Raw genomic sequence first — 12,831 nt, forward strand, 5'->3', positions numbered from 1 at the left:
CCTGTGTCATTGAGTGCTAGGCCACCTCCGATCACAACGTGCGGCAAAACTACAAATATTTACTTGTTGGTCACTTTCTGCACCGACAATTTATGATATCAAATAAATATCATTAGATTAATTACAAAATGTATTTTTATAATAAATTATTTTGGAAGCATAAATATAAATAGTATTTACTAGAAATTTGGTTAAACGTGAATTATTTTTGTTGGCACGCAATACGTAGTTGCATTCTTTTCTGGACGGAGGGATTGCATTATGAGAATATGATTCTTCCCTATGATCTAGGCTGCTCCTATTCAGGGCCCTTTACTTCCCTGCTGAGCCTATATAGGCGACCCCAACGCCTCCCATTCACCTCCCCCTACGCCCCCACGGTCTTTCCCACTTGTTGTTTGTAACCAAGAAAAATATTCTACTTTAAAGGGGTAAAAATATTTTACCTGTAGGAAAAAACAGCTTGTTCCATAAAGGACAGCTAGTCTCATGTAAGAGTGGCAACATTCCTAGTTTTCTTAACTATGCATTATTGTTATTTTACAATATTTCCTAAATACATAATTGTATCTATGGTCAGACTATATCTACTCGTATCATATCACGTCAAGCCTTCATTTGCTCTTGCCTCATAACAAGGTCTGTATTTTCAACTTGTATACCTTTATTTTCGGTTGGTTTTCCTATGGGCTTGTCACTATATGCCTCTACTTTCTTTTGTGCCTCGCGGATGATAAAAACACCACACCTAGCCAAAATCATTTAAGGTAAACAAAGTGCGGCTATTGTAGTTTTAACCCTACCGCAACATAAAAATCCTTAGAAAGTAAATTGTAGAATGCAAAAAGAGTGCTAGGAAGATCCAACTTTTTCACGAGATATTAAAGTGTCGGTACTCTTTATTAGTTCTCGTTGGAGTATGAAAAACATTTTTTAATAAGTTCGTATCATTTTTTTTATTGAGGACAGCAATGTTCCTGGTTCACAGAACCATTGTTCTATGCTTTGCACACAAAAATTCATGTTCACTTGGAAAATTGTTAAGAAAGAAAATTATCCCTATTTTAGGAAAATGTTGTTATAAATGTTATTGGTTTGTGAAATTGTTATATGTTCTTGTGAAAATGGCAATAGAAAAATGTTCAGCCTTAATAAAATATAAAAAGTTTCATTTACTTAATTACAATGTTCTGTATACTCATAAATATCACTATTATTTCTATTATTTAAAATAGATGTTGTACTAGCCATTGGTAGTGTCTCATGAAGACGAGAGATATGAAATCAAGAAAAAAAATAATAAGGGAGAGAAAGAAAATAATAATAATAAAGAAATTTCCAAAGAAATGTGTGATTAGAAACACGCGCAGAAGAAGGCCCGTGCGGGTGCGCTCTCGTTGCGTGCCCGCGTCCAACACCCACCACCCCGAGTCCCCCGACTGGGCCGGCCGTCACGGCATCCCCTACCGCCCGCCGACCACCCCTTCCGCCCGTGTTGTCTGTCTCTCTCGCCCGGTCGCCGCCTCTCCCTCTCCGACGACTGGTGGGCCGCCGCCGCCGCCGCCCTAAGCCAGGTGCTGAGGCTTTCGTCGGTCTCTTCACCGGCGACGATCACCCACCAGGTACACCCACCCCTTCTCTTCCCTTCATGCCGTGCGAAGAGGAGCACCGAAACCCTAACCTAAAGCTATTTAGCTATTTGATGACAAGCCTCCTAACTTCGAAGTTTTTGCAAAAATTACTGGGTGTACATGTGTACACCCATGTCCCTTTAATGGATCCGCCCCTGCTGCCTGAGCTGCTTCGGAATCAGGCGATGATTGTTTCTGCAGCGCCATATAGAAATAGTATGCTTCTGTTGAATAACTCTTACATGCCGTTCTGTTTTTTTTTTTCCACTTTTCTCAGGTTCCATGTGAGTTCATATATCAATTCCAACTTTAGATGAAGCTATCTGGTTATTGCTTTGCATCGGAAAATGATAAGAAGGAAATAATTCAAGATCATGCTATGCTAATCTTGAAACTGCTTACATGGCCATGGCTTATAGGCAAATTGGATTATGATCCATGGCTACTATTGGCAAATTCAGATGAAGCTGAGCCATTCTTATTTATATCAGTTGACTATGCTAACTGATTAGTTTCTTGCATAGGGAAAATGATAAACCTTTTTAAGATAAAGGATCAGAAGAAGGGTGATGCTGCGAATACAAATGGAAAGCCTGCTGCTAAGAAGCAAAGTCCAGGGGAGTTGCGTCTCCACAAAGGTTTGTCATTTTCAAAGTCATGTTGTTCTAAACTTCATTGTATGTCTGATTCACTGTTGGCCCATCACGATGGCAATGTGGTGTTGTTTAGTGGCTTACTGAATGCTTTCTTGTTTTTCGCCATTATTTTTTAGTTCTTCTTAACTTGCATTGACACTTCTGTATATCTTAAGACTAGTTCTTTCTTGTGTTGCACATTTGTTGTTTTAGGTGGTTATTTACTGTCACTACACTTTTTTTTGGCAGATATAGCTGAACTTAACCTTCCCAAGACAACTAAGATTACTTTTCCGAATGGCAAGGATGATCTGATGAACTTTGAGTGCACTATTAAGCCTGATGAAGGATACTACATGTAAGTGGTCCTGAGGAGAATGGCATAATTTCTCATGCAATTCATCACGTAGATATTCATCATGCACTTTACCCATTTTATCCTAATTTTGCATGTAGATATCCCATTGTGCATCTACTCCATATAGATTTAAAATGGAATTGAATGGTTTCCAGATAGAGTTTTGAGCATGGAGGGGCATACTCTTGTTAGGGCGGCCTTTCTTAGGAATTTTGATATATTTCCTCTTGGGCCAAATAGAATGATATGCTTTGCTGGATATTATTAGGTTTTGTGGCATCTTATTGTGTCAGCGCGCATGCTTGGACACCTAGGCTCTGCCTGGGTGATGACTACTCAACACCATTAACAATACTTTTCTTGCTTATCATACCACAACATTCCTAATTGCCTGCTGAAGCAAACTGAGGAGATTTGCCCTTTTGACTTTTGGTGGTTTGCTTTTTTAGTTGGATTGGTGAACGTTTGATCCTTAGGTATTGCTTTTACTCAATTAGAAGCAGAACTTTGGGATTTTTTTTTTTCACCACGGACGAACTGGAATTCATTATTCAGAAGTTACGAAGTTACTTAGAAGTTCGGGATATGAACTCAGAATTACTTTTATTGAATTTTAATTTTTTTTCCCCTGTTTCAATATACATGCCTTATTACTAACCTTGTTTTCTAATGTGCAAATGCCTATTATTAGGGGTGGAAATTTTGTTTTTACCTTCCAAGTTCCTCCAGCTTACCCGCATGAACCTCCTAAAGTCAAGTGCAAGACTAAGGTAACTAGGAAGAATTCCATCTGTAAAATAACTCAACTCTCGATTGTAACCTGTCATTCTGTGTACTGATGTTCAGTTTTTGTAACATGCAAGGTTTACCATCCCAATATTGACTTGGATGGAAATGTCTGCCTGAACATTCTGCGTGAAGATTGGAAGCCAGTCCTGAACATCAACACCATTGTGTATGGTTTGAATCTTCTTTTCTCGGTGAGTTGCTGAGATAGCTACTATATATAGGAATAGAAATATAACAATATCATTATGAAAGCAGATTTGTGTTCAGTTCCGGTAGATAGCTGCTATGTATAGGAATAGAAATACAACAATACATCATTATGGAAGCAGATCTGTGTTTAGTTCTGGTAGAAGATTTATCTTGACTTTATTTCACTGTTTTTGACATTGTTTCACTTACATTTGTGTTATGGAGCAGAAGCTACTTATACAATGTTTGTTTCATCATTTGGCATCTTACAGTTGCTAATCATATTCAAATATCATGTTGCAGCAACCTAATGACGAGGACCCCCTGAACCATGATGCAGCAGCTGTTCTCCGCGATGACCCGAAGAAGTTTGAGAAAAATGTTCAGAGGGCGATGGCTGGAGGCTACGTTGGTGAAACCCACTTCCCTCGGTGTATATAAGGCCTGAAGATGGTGACCGGTATCTGACACATGGGAAACTGTTTCTGATCATAGCAGTGTGTGCTATGTGAAACATAAGATGGCAAGGAAAAAAACGCTAGATTGAAGATTGAAGTATCCCGGTAATGTAATATAAGTTGGTGTGACAGTCGCTGAACACATGCTACCATCTGGCCCTGCAGGGTTCATTGGGATTGGTAATGACGCAGATGATGCTTTTGTCTGCTTTGGGCAGGATCACCATGCTACCGCGCATTCTATGCTAGCTAGATCTGTTCTTTCTTGCTTTGCAAAGCTTTTAAAAAAATCCTGAAAATATTTTTAAAACGATGAGGCCTTCTTGAAAAGCCCTTCATACCCTTTTGAGTGCAATGACCAAGGAGGTGCCACACTCTTCACGTCTCGAGTCAGTTTATAATACAACATCAAGTCAGTTTATAATCTATTGAAAAAAACTTTTCATGTCTCGAGTCAGTTTATGATCTATTGGGGGAAAAAAAAGGTTAAAGGAAGCATCCAGCTGTGGAATCGGACAAATTTCATGGATATAGGAGTAGTGGAATAATGTCAGTGCTGATGCCTATTCAGAATAGGGTTAGAACATATGCTTATTGCTCCTCCCTTTTTTTTTGTTCTTTATATACGTGTTTATGATTGTGTCATTCTTCCATTGTCCAATAATATCATTCTCTTATTACGCAGTGGCTCTAAAATAGGTTCATAATGCTTTATTGAAGTGGATTAAGACACTTGACCGCCCTCTGTAATATAAAACACTATGAATGCCCCGTTCGGCTTACCCCATATTCGGCTTTGTTCGGCTTGTTTTTTTTTTTCAGCTGGAACAGTGTTTTCCTCTTACACAGCCGAAACAGTGTTTTTCAGTCAAGATTCAGACCAGCGAACGGGGCCGAAGCCTCAAATCATATGAACCTCACAGCCATGGACACTAGGAGCCTTTTCCTTGACTCCTTGTAAAAGCCAGAACAAAGGTATCTTGAGTTTTGTCCAAAATATGATACTAGTCAAACTATTTTAAATCTAGTCAATTTTGTAAAAAAAAAATTAAATTTACCCAATTTTGTAAAAAGTGATATTCACATTTATGATCTAAAATAGATATAATATAAAAGTATATCCCATGACGAATCTAATGATAATTGTTTAGTATAATAAATTAATATTTTTATTTAAACTAGTAAATGCGCTCTTATGTTTCATTGACACAAAGTTTGTTGAACGGCTGACCTACCCGTACCAATAATAATGAGCTAGTTATTTTTGTTGGATTTAATTGAACTTGGTCTAACCATATTTCAACTAAATCAAGTAAATTTCAAGGCACACGATCAATGTTAGGTGCAATAACAGGCCAATTCGGCGAAGAAGATAGACTGGAGCTTCACTCAACTTAAATGAGTGGCTATTTTATGTGCCTGTTGTGAGGTTAACAAAAATGGGAGGCGGCTTGGATGGACAATCCATGACTTAGGAGGTGTGGCGCTATAGAAGGTTTTGTAGTTCCAAACTATAATCAATGTTGTGTTGGAGTAGGATACAATCTACCTCTAATGGCCAAAGTAAGGACATAACAAGAGAGGTGTGAAAGGCCCTAGTTTGGTTTTGTTAATAGACTAACAACCTTAGGTGGATTTGAAAGGATCCATGTAAAGCCTAGAGGTGGATGAATAGACCTACAAAACTTAGACTCGAAAATAGCGGTTAGCAGACTGCGGAACTTCTATGGATTCGCACGAAACTTTAGCGTGTGGTCACGGAAGTCTCGTGCAAATCCGTGAAAGTTCCATGCAGAAGGCTGAAGACGCCTAAATTATATACACCATGAGATACATTTTAATAAGGAATTTATTTATTTTGTATACGTTAATATTTTATGATAAACTTATTTAAATATTTAAAGTTCAATAAGACATAAATAAAACGAAAATTTAAAGCGGAGTGAGTACTTGACAAGCATCCATTTATCTGGGTTCTACCTTGATTGGACGAAAGCTAAACATGAAATTTTTGGAATTGTGCCATTATCAAAGATGGGTTTCGGTGATAGAGTCTCGCAAGAATTTTAATTATGAAACAAGAATGGGCCTGGCTGAATGTAATTTTGGCCCAACATTTCCTTGCGGGGCTGACTGCTGAGGCCTCGATATTGATACTGGGGATGAGCGGAGAAAAAACCAATCCAACGACTGACGACATCGCACTATCGCAGTCACCACGCACCCAAGTTCAGGAAACCACATCCGAACCCCAATCCTCCCAAATTCTCCATCGCCATGGCTCTCTCCTCCCTCTTCATCACCCTCCCCATCCCCAAGTTCCTTTCCTCCAACTCCCGCCGCTTGCTCACCGCCCGTGCGTCCTCCGCCGCTCCCGCCGCCTCTGCTTCCTTCGACCTGCGCCGCTACTGGACCTCTCTGATCGCCGATGTGGAGTCCGAACTCGACGCCGCGATGCCCATGCAGCCTCCGGAGAGCATCCACTCCGCCATGCGTTACGCGGTGCTCCCGGGCGCCGTCAAGGAGGGAGCCGCCAAGCGGGCGCCCCCCGTGCTCTGCGTCGCCGCGTGCGAGCTCCTCGGCGGCCCGCGCGCGGCCGCGCTCCCGGCCGCCGCGGCGCTGGAGATGCTCCACGCGGCGTCGCTCGTGCACGACGACCTGCCCTGCTTCGACGCAGCCCCGACGCGACGCGGGCGCCCGTCCACGCACGCGGCGTACGGCACCGACATGGCCGTCCTCGCGGGGGACGCTCTCTTCCCGCTCGCCTACACCCACGTCATCTCCCACACCCCGTCCCCGGACCCGGTCCCGCACGCCGTCCTCCTGCGCGTCCTCGCGGAGCTCGCGCGCGCCGTCGGATCCACCGGCATGGCGGCCGGCCAGTTCCTCGATCTGGCCGGCGCCACCGCCCTTGGCGAGGCCGAGGTCATGCAGGTCCTGACGAAGAAGTTCGGCGAGATGGCCGAGTGCTCCGCCGCCTGTGGCGCCATGCTCGGTGGGGCCGGGCCCGACGAGGAGGCCGCGCTGCGGCGATACGGCCGCACCATCGGCGTCCTGTACGAGCTCGTCGACGACGTCCGGAGCGCGTCGGGGAACGGCAAGATGAGGAGCAACGCCAGCGTCCTGCGCTCCCTGGGGATGGACCGCGCGCTCGGCATTGTGGAGGAGCTCACGGCTCAGGCCAAGACAGAGGCTGACAGGCTCGGGGACAAGTATGGCGATCGGGTGCTGCCCTTGTACAGTTTCGTGGACTACGCGGTGGAGAGAGGGTTTGAGCTCCAGGGTGCGGCGGCAACTCCATAGAGTGGACGATCGCAGCTGCTACTGAACATTGGAGGCCTCGAGCTAGTGAGATGTATATGGTCCAGGAGTTTGGTGAGAGCTTTATCTGCCATAGATCTAATCCTTCTTTTATCTAGATGTTCTGAAGCTCGTAGTTCGGGGGCTGGTTCATATGGAGAATTGTTATCCCAGTCCCAGCATTAGATGTTTAGAACTCGAAACTGGGTGTGATGTTTGTAGTAAGTTTTTTTTTTTGGGTAAGATGTTTGTAGTAAGTTAATAAAACAAAATGGTAAATGAATGGAAGGTCTCACTCACTCCATGCTCATGCAACCACTCGGTTCTTCTGCTGTTTAAGTTTGGATGAATTAACCACCATGGTAGATAGATAGATTAAGCTCTTAAATGAAACTGAAAAACATCCGTTTTTGTGTAAAATCTTAAGTTATCGAATGAGAAATGTGAGGTTCACCTCGCCAAACCTAATATTCTAAATTTGGATTCTGCAAGAAGTTCAGTATACAAGGTATTTCGTCACAACGCAGCTAGAACAGAGCACTACATTGCCAATTCGAATTCTGCAAGAAGTTCAGACTTTTGTATACAAGGTATTCGTCACAACTCACAGATAGAAGTAGAACAGAGCACTACATTGCCATCTCTCCACCATCCCGCAATGCGCACCCAAGTAAAGCATCTTCTTCGTTGCCGCTGTCGCATCCGGCATGCTCGTTCCAGCCATTCTGCTTTGCCGGGCCGAGCATCTTCACAACGGTCAGCGGTGATGGCAACCGGGAATCAGGCAGGTTACATTTGCGTACACAATACCATGCCATCTTGAATTACTTCTCTTTCCAAGCCGTCATTTTCCATCAAATGTACAGAAAATTATCATCACGCAAGAGAGAGTGCTGTAATTACAAGGTGCACAAGTGACGACTGCAGGCACAGCTAACAGCTCTCTACATGCTAATACGCTATTCTCTACCTCTATTTGCTACCAAGCACCTGCAGCTTAAACCACTTGCGCTGCCACCAAGATCCATGAAGATAGCAAGTCCTCATCTGCAATGTCATGGCCAAATGGTCCGGTCCTGTCACCGCTTCACGAATAACTCCATGTTGTAGGCATCCTTGTGGACTGAATTGCAGGTGCATTCCGAACATTCACATCAAGTGGCAGCATCCGATACTCAATCTCGAGGTCCTTCAGGACTTTGATCATCTCCTGGAGCACTAGCTCTCGCCTCACGAACCGCATACCCATATCCTGCCAGTTGAGCGTGTGCCGCAGCCATATTGATACTTTCAGTTTGTTGGTGTCATCGACGTCCCGGAGTACAACCATCGCACCCGGGTACCAGTGTTCCTTCTTGTTATCAATGTAGCTGGAAATACAAACGGAACTGATAATTAGTTGAGTGTAGTAAAATAGATTAGGAGGTATGAATCTATATACTCTAGTTGCAAATTATTTGTTGGCTTCATACTGATATTTTTCAAAACATGTTTACTTTGAAAGGTTTTCAGATAAAAGCCCTCTTTAAACTGAGCCAGGGCCTAGGGCTGGCATCTCTACTGTTGACTCTCTTGGGAAATCTGATTGAACAAAACAACTGATGAAGATGGATACATACCGCAGTAGTCGTTCCTTCATGAGGGCCAGTTTCTCAACAGGAGTTGCAACATGAATGGAGAAGTCAATTGCTTCTCCCATGTCAGGACTTCTGTAGTAATTCATAATTGGTTTCGTTGCAAGTACACTGTTTGGATAATATATCTTCAGGTTATCATATCGGAGAAACACCGTTGTCATGATATTCATTTCCTCAACCACCACCTGAAATCAAGGTAGTGAAAACTTAAGCCAACGAGTGCAATGAAATATTTGGTGGACAAAGAGCAAAGAGATTTTAAATACCTGAACACCTTCAATTTCGCAACGGTCACCAACATCAAAGGGATGCATCACGAACAAGAAGACAATTGCCTCAAAAACTGTCTTCAATGTGTTCCCAAATACAAAAACTGCCAGGAGAAACTGTGAACTGAGGAAGACAAAGAAATGTGTTGTTGCTATTCCCAGAATAAGAAGCCAAAGAGCAAACACAATGATCCCCACAACGACATTGGCCATCTGGTTCAGCTTGTTTACTGCAGTTTTTGTATCGTTAAGTGTAAGGGCAAGAGCTTTGCGCTCTCTAAATGCATTCACCTACAGAAAATCCATACGACAATGTTAAGAAAGTCACATGGAGATTGTTATGACCCCATACAGCCATACTGTGAAGTGCAGTGATAAGATCATTACCACCCAGTTCTTGAGAGACCTCTTGCTGACCCTGTTGTGCTCCTGTGCTCCTTCAAAAAGATTCATTGCTTTAACAGCCTCGTCCTGCCTCATGAATCTCATCAGGTCTGACAAGTATATGTACCTGCATGTTTCACACATTCAAAGTCAATAATCTGAATGAGAGCAACATGCTGTTACACTATGAACTTCAACATTTGGACTATTGAAGCAGGAGCATTTTGGTTAATAACTCTTTTGAACTTCTGCAGTTCATATTTGCATGTAACATTAGACAACAGCAGAGTACTATAACGGTAACTGGAACAGTATATTTAACAAATAATTGCATCACTGGTTTATATAACAACCTGATTTCTCTACATCCATAAAACTTTATTTGTTGATATGCATCATGACTAAACAAAAGACTTGCAATAATGGAACCTGCAACATCTAACTAAGATAACAAAGAAAGACTTACTTGGAACCTGGCTTTGCTACATTGTGAAAGATCTTCTTGGCAGCTACCTTTGCCTCATATTCACTTCGTATCTGTGTCGCTGATTCATCCCCCTGACCTGCTGCCTGTTGTATCTGCTCATCCATAGTCGTTAATGTTCCAAATCGAACAATCCTCATCAGCCTCTTCATGTTCCAAGCTGAGATGTTTTTCTGGTTGAGCTTATGAAGCGCGTCGATAGAGATCCCCTCCCCTTTCTCCTTCGACAGCTGCTTGCTACCTTCTCCCTTAGGCATGACCCCTGATAACTGAATGTTCCTCTGCCCAGACACATGTTTGGTTGGTACTGCATCACGCAGCTCCTTTGGTATAGTTGCACCTGCACGTTGCAGCTCATGAACCTCCTCAAGCACATGGTTTTCATCCACTAGTGGCGGCCCAGAGAGTGTCTCGATGACGTATTGGCTGAACAATGCCTCTTGAATCCGATCAAAATATGTGGAGACATGGAAGGACGAGGCCAGTACCTTGAGCAGCAATGTCTTGACAAGGCGGATGAGCGTGGCAACAAGGAAGCAGAATAGTATCTTCGTCACATAGGGCAGTACTGGAGAGTTCGTCTCCTGCTGGACGTTCTTGTCAAACAAGAAGTGCCAAGATGCGAGCACCAGGCCGAGCCAGAGAGCGTTCTGCACGGCGCTGCGCACGCCATACACGAAGTAGAGCACACGCTTCCTCAGCAAGAAGTTGCGTTCGACACCGAAGACGGCAATCTTGATGACCCATCCGGAGACGAGACGGCCACAGATGAGCACGAACACGAGGAGCTCCCACTTCCAGAGGTGCAAACCCAGCACTTTCTTCGTGGACAAGATCTTTATTCTGAGACTGCAAGCCAAGGCCGCGATGATGAGGAACAAGCCGAGCCACTGCAAGACGGTCCAAGCGTCCAGCTTCCCACGCTTGAAGTCATCGGGGATGTCCTCGTCCACGAATGGGTCGTCCTCCTCCTCGTCCATGGGACCTGACTTGCCACCAATGGGGCCGGACTTGTTGCCGGACATAAGCCCCGAGAAGAGGCGGCCCGACTTTGTAGGAGTCCGCACGCCTGAAGATTTCCGGTCCTCGTCGAAGGCAGGAGACGCGGCAGGTGCCGATGCCGGCGCCGGCGCCGGCGCGGTCTGCCACTGCGGCGGCGGGTCCATTAGCCGGGAGCGCGTCTGGAGTCGCAGCAACGGACCCGCTCCCGCAGCAGTAGAGGAGGACGTGCACCGAACGACCTCGCCGTCGTCGCCGCGGCGCTTCCGGCCGTCGTCGGTGTCGGAATCGGAGGAGCAGGACGACGTGGAGTGCCGCTTCTGGGGTTCCTGGAACGAGACGCGCCCGTCCCTTTCGAGCGAGGTGGAGAAGGACGGGTGCGCGCGCAGCTGCGCCGTCCTCCCGAGCTCCTCCATCTCCAGGTCGAGGTCCAGCGACATCTCCCCGCCGGACGCCGCCTGCTTCCGGAGGAAGTTGCCGATGAGCCGCGTGGGCGGGTCCACGCCGCCGCCGCCCTCCGCCTGCTGCTGCTGCTGCTGCTGCGGCGACATCGAAGGCGACGACGCCTGCGGCGCCTGCGGCGCCTGCGGCTTATGGTTCTTGAAGCTGAACGCCTCGGTGGCGGCGGGGCGCCCGTTGGCGCCGCCACCATCATTGTTCCAGAACTCGTAGCTCCCCTCCCGCCACACCTTGGCCGGTGACCGAGGCGAGCTGGTCTCGCTCGACCTCGGCCTGCTCTCGGTCCGCGGCGTGGTCGCCGTGGAGTTCGTGCCGGAGGTCGCATTCCCCGCCTTCCCCCCGCCACCGTCGCCGCCTGCGTCCGCGCCATGGAATGAGAACGGCGCGCGCCCGTTCCCGTTCCCATCGATCTTCAAGACGACTTCCCGGCGGTCGCCGCCGCCGCGGTCGGCCAGTATCGGTTGGTCCTCCGGGGATCCCAGCGTCCCCGACCCCGGCCGCGAGGAGGCCTTGCCGCCGGACCCGTGCGACCGCAGGCCGCTCTTGCTTCGCGCCTGGTCCATTGCCTCGCCCTCGCCGCCGCCGGCAACCCCAAACGCTAAACTCGAAAATAGATGGACACCGCCGCTACTCCGCTCGACCCCCTTTCCGTTCCGCGCCTGCCTGCTATACTTGACTCGCAGTGACGGCTTGTGGGCTGGATTAATAGCGCGTCGCCGGTTTATGCTGGCGGTGCTGCTCGCGGGAGCGGGACGGCGGAGCGGAAAGTTCCGGAACAACGTGGAGCAGCCGCATGCCTCCAACGCTCGCCTGCCTTTATGCCTGTCCGTCTCCGTCGTCCTGCCCTCGCAACTCGCATCGAGCCGGGCGCCGGGACCGTGTGGTCAGCGTGTGCGTGTGTGTGTGTTGTGGGGGGGGGGGGAGGGGGCGGGGGTCGCGCGCACTGCCGCACTGGCGCCTGCGACCGAGCGCCGCGCCCAGCCAGCCGGGCGGACCGCAACCGCGCAGGCCAAAGGTTGGGTGGCCACGTCGCGTACGTGGCAGGGGTTCGGTACGAGGTGCGATTAGAGAACTGGGTTACACTGTGTCCAACCACCATCACCCAAAATATAAGACTCATCCATCTTTTAGGCAGCGCTTCGGATAAAAAGTTTAATAACTATTTTTGTATTTTTCAACAACCTAACCTAAAAAAACAACTCTTTCTATAAATAGGTCTTCAGAAGAGAGAATACTCAG

General features: G+C 46.6%; 3 protein-coding genes across 5 annotated transcripts; 2 read left to right on the top strand and 1 right to left on the bottom strand.

Moving 5' to 3' along the window:
• Positions 1 to 1,392: 1,392 nt before the first annotated feature.
• LOC136473762 (NEDD8-conjugating enzyme Ubc12-like) lies at positions 1,393 to 4,284 on the top strand. Of its 3 annotated transcripts, XM_066471404.1 has the most exons (7): positions 1,393 to 1,622; positions 1,814 to 1,847; positions 2,156 to 2,269; positions 2,516 to 2,624; positions 3,316 to 3,394; positions 3,488 to 3,604; positions 3,906 to 4,284. In XM_066471404.1, exons 2-7 carry the CDS (start codon positions 1,817 to 1,819, stop codon positions 4,041 to 4,043), a joined length of 588 nt encoding a protein of 195 aa, XP_066327501.1. In that variant the 5' UTR covers positions 1,393 to 1,622; positions 1,814 to 1,816; the 3' UTR covers positions 4,044 to 4,284. The 3 variants fall into 3 exon arrangements, with proteins under 3 accessions (XP_066327501.1, XP_066327502.1, XP_066327500.1); XM_066471405.1 differs by lacking the exon at positions 1,814 to 1,847 and having other exon boundaries at positions 1,394 to 1,622; XM_066471403.1 differs by lacking the exon at positions 1,393 to 1,622 and having other exon boundaries at positions 1,760 to 1,847.
• A 1,976-nt stretch (positions 4,285 to 6,260) lies between these two features.
• On the top strand, positions 6,261 to 7,668 carry LOC136473763 (heterodimeric geranylgeranyl pyrophosphate synthase small subunit, chloroplastic-like). The gene has a single exon (XM_066471406.1). The coding sequence runs from the start codon at positions 6,338 to 6,340 to the stop codon at positions 7,361 to 7,363; it is 1,026 nt and encodes a 341-aa protein (XP_066327503.1). The 5' UTR covers positions 6,261 to 6,337; the 3' UTR covers positions 7,364 to 7,668.
• Positions 7,669 to 8,219: 551 nt separating this feature from the next.
• On the bottom strand, positions 8,220 to 12,376 carry LOC136473764 (mechanosensitive ion channel protein 6-like). Its single transcript, XM_066471407.1, has 5 exons — positions 10,117 to 12,376; positions 9,654 to 9,777; positions 9,264 to 9,557; positions 8,980 to 9,182; positions 8,220 to 8,730 (listed from the first exon to the last, which is right to left on the bottom strand). Exons 1-5 carry the CDS (start codon positions 12,153 to 12,155, stop codon positions 8,448 to 8,450), a joined length of 2,943 nt encoding a protein of 980 aa, XP_066327504.1. The 5' UTR covers positions 12,156 to 12,376; the 3' UTR covers positions 8,220 to 8,447.
• Positions 12,377 to 12,831: the final 455 nt, after the last annotated feature.

Source organism: Miscanthus floridulus, chromosome 8 (assembly GCF_019320115.1).
Source record: "Miscanthus floridulus cultivar M001 chromosome 8, ASM1932011v1, whole genome shotgun sequence".
NCBI classification, from domain to species: Eukaryota; Viridiplantae; Streptophyta; class Magnoliopsida; order Poales; family Poaceae; genus Miscanthus; species Miscanthus floridulus.

What these genes read in the sequence shown, in the direction of transcription:
- LOC136473762 (XM_066471403.1), top strand. Translation starts at nt 1,775, where the DNA reads ATGGATCCGCCCCTGCTGCCTGAGCTGCTTCGGAATCAGGCGATGATT. An exon ending in GGAGTTGCGTCTCCACAAAG is followed by an intron (nt 2,270 to 2,515) that starts GTTTGTCATTTT and finishes TTTTTTTGGCAG; the next exon opens with ATATAGCTGAACTTAACCTT. An exon ending in CCTGATGAAGGATACTACAT is followed by an intron (nt 2,625 to 3,315) that starts GTAAGTGGTCCT and finishes GCCTATTATTAG; the next exon opens with GGGTGGAAATTTTGTTTTTA.
- LOC136473763 (XM_066471406.1), top strand. Translation starts at nt 6,338, where the DNA reads ATGGCTCTCTCCTCCCTCTTCATCACCCTCCCCATCCCCAAGTTCCTT.
- LOC136473764 (XM_066471407.1), bottom strand. Translation starts at nt 12,155, where the DNA reads ATGGACCAGGCGCGAAGCAAGAGCGGCCTGCGGTCGCACGGGTCCGGC. An exon ending in GCGAAATTGAAGGTGTTCAG is followed by an intron (nt 9,183 to 9,263) that starts GTATTTAAAATC and finishes CCTTGATTTCAG; the next exon opens with GTGGTGGTTGAGGAAATGAA. An exon ending in ATGAAGGAACGACTACTGCG is followed by an intron (nt 8,731 to 8,979) that starts GTATGTATCCAT and finishes TTGTATTTCCAG; the next exon opens with CTACATTGATAACAAGAAGG.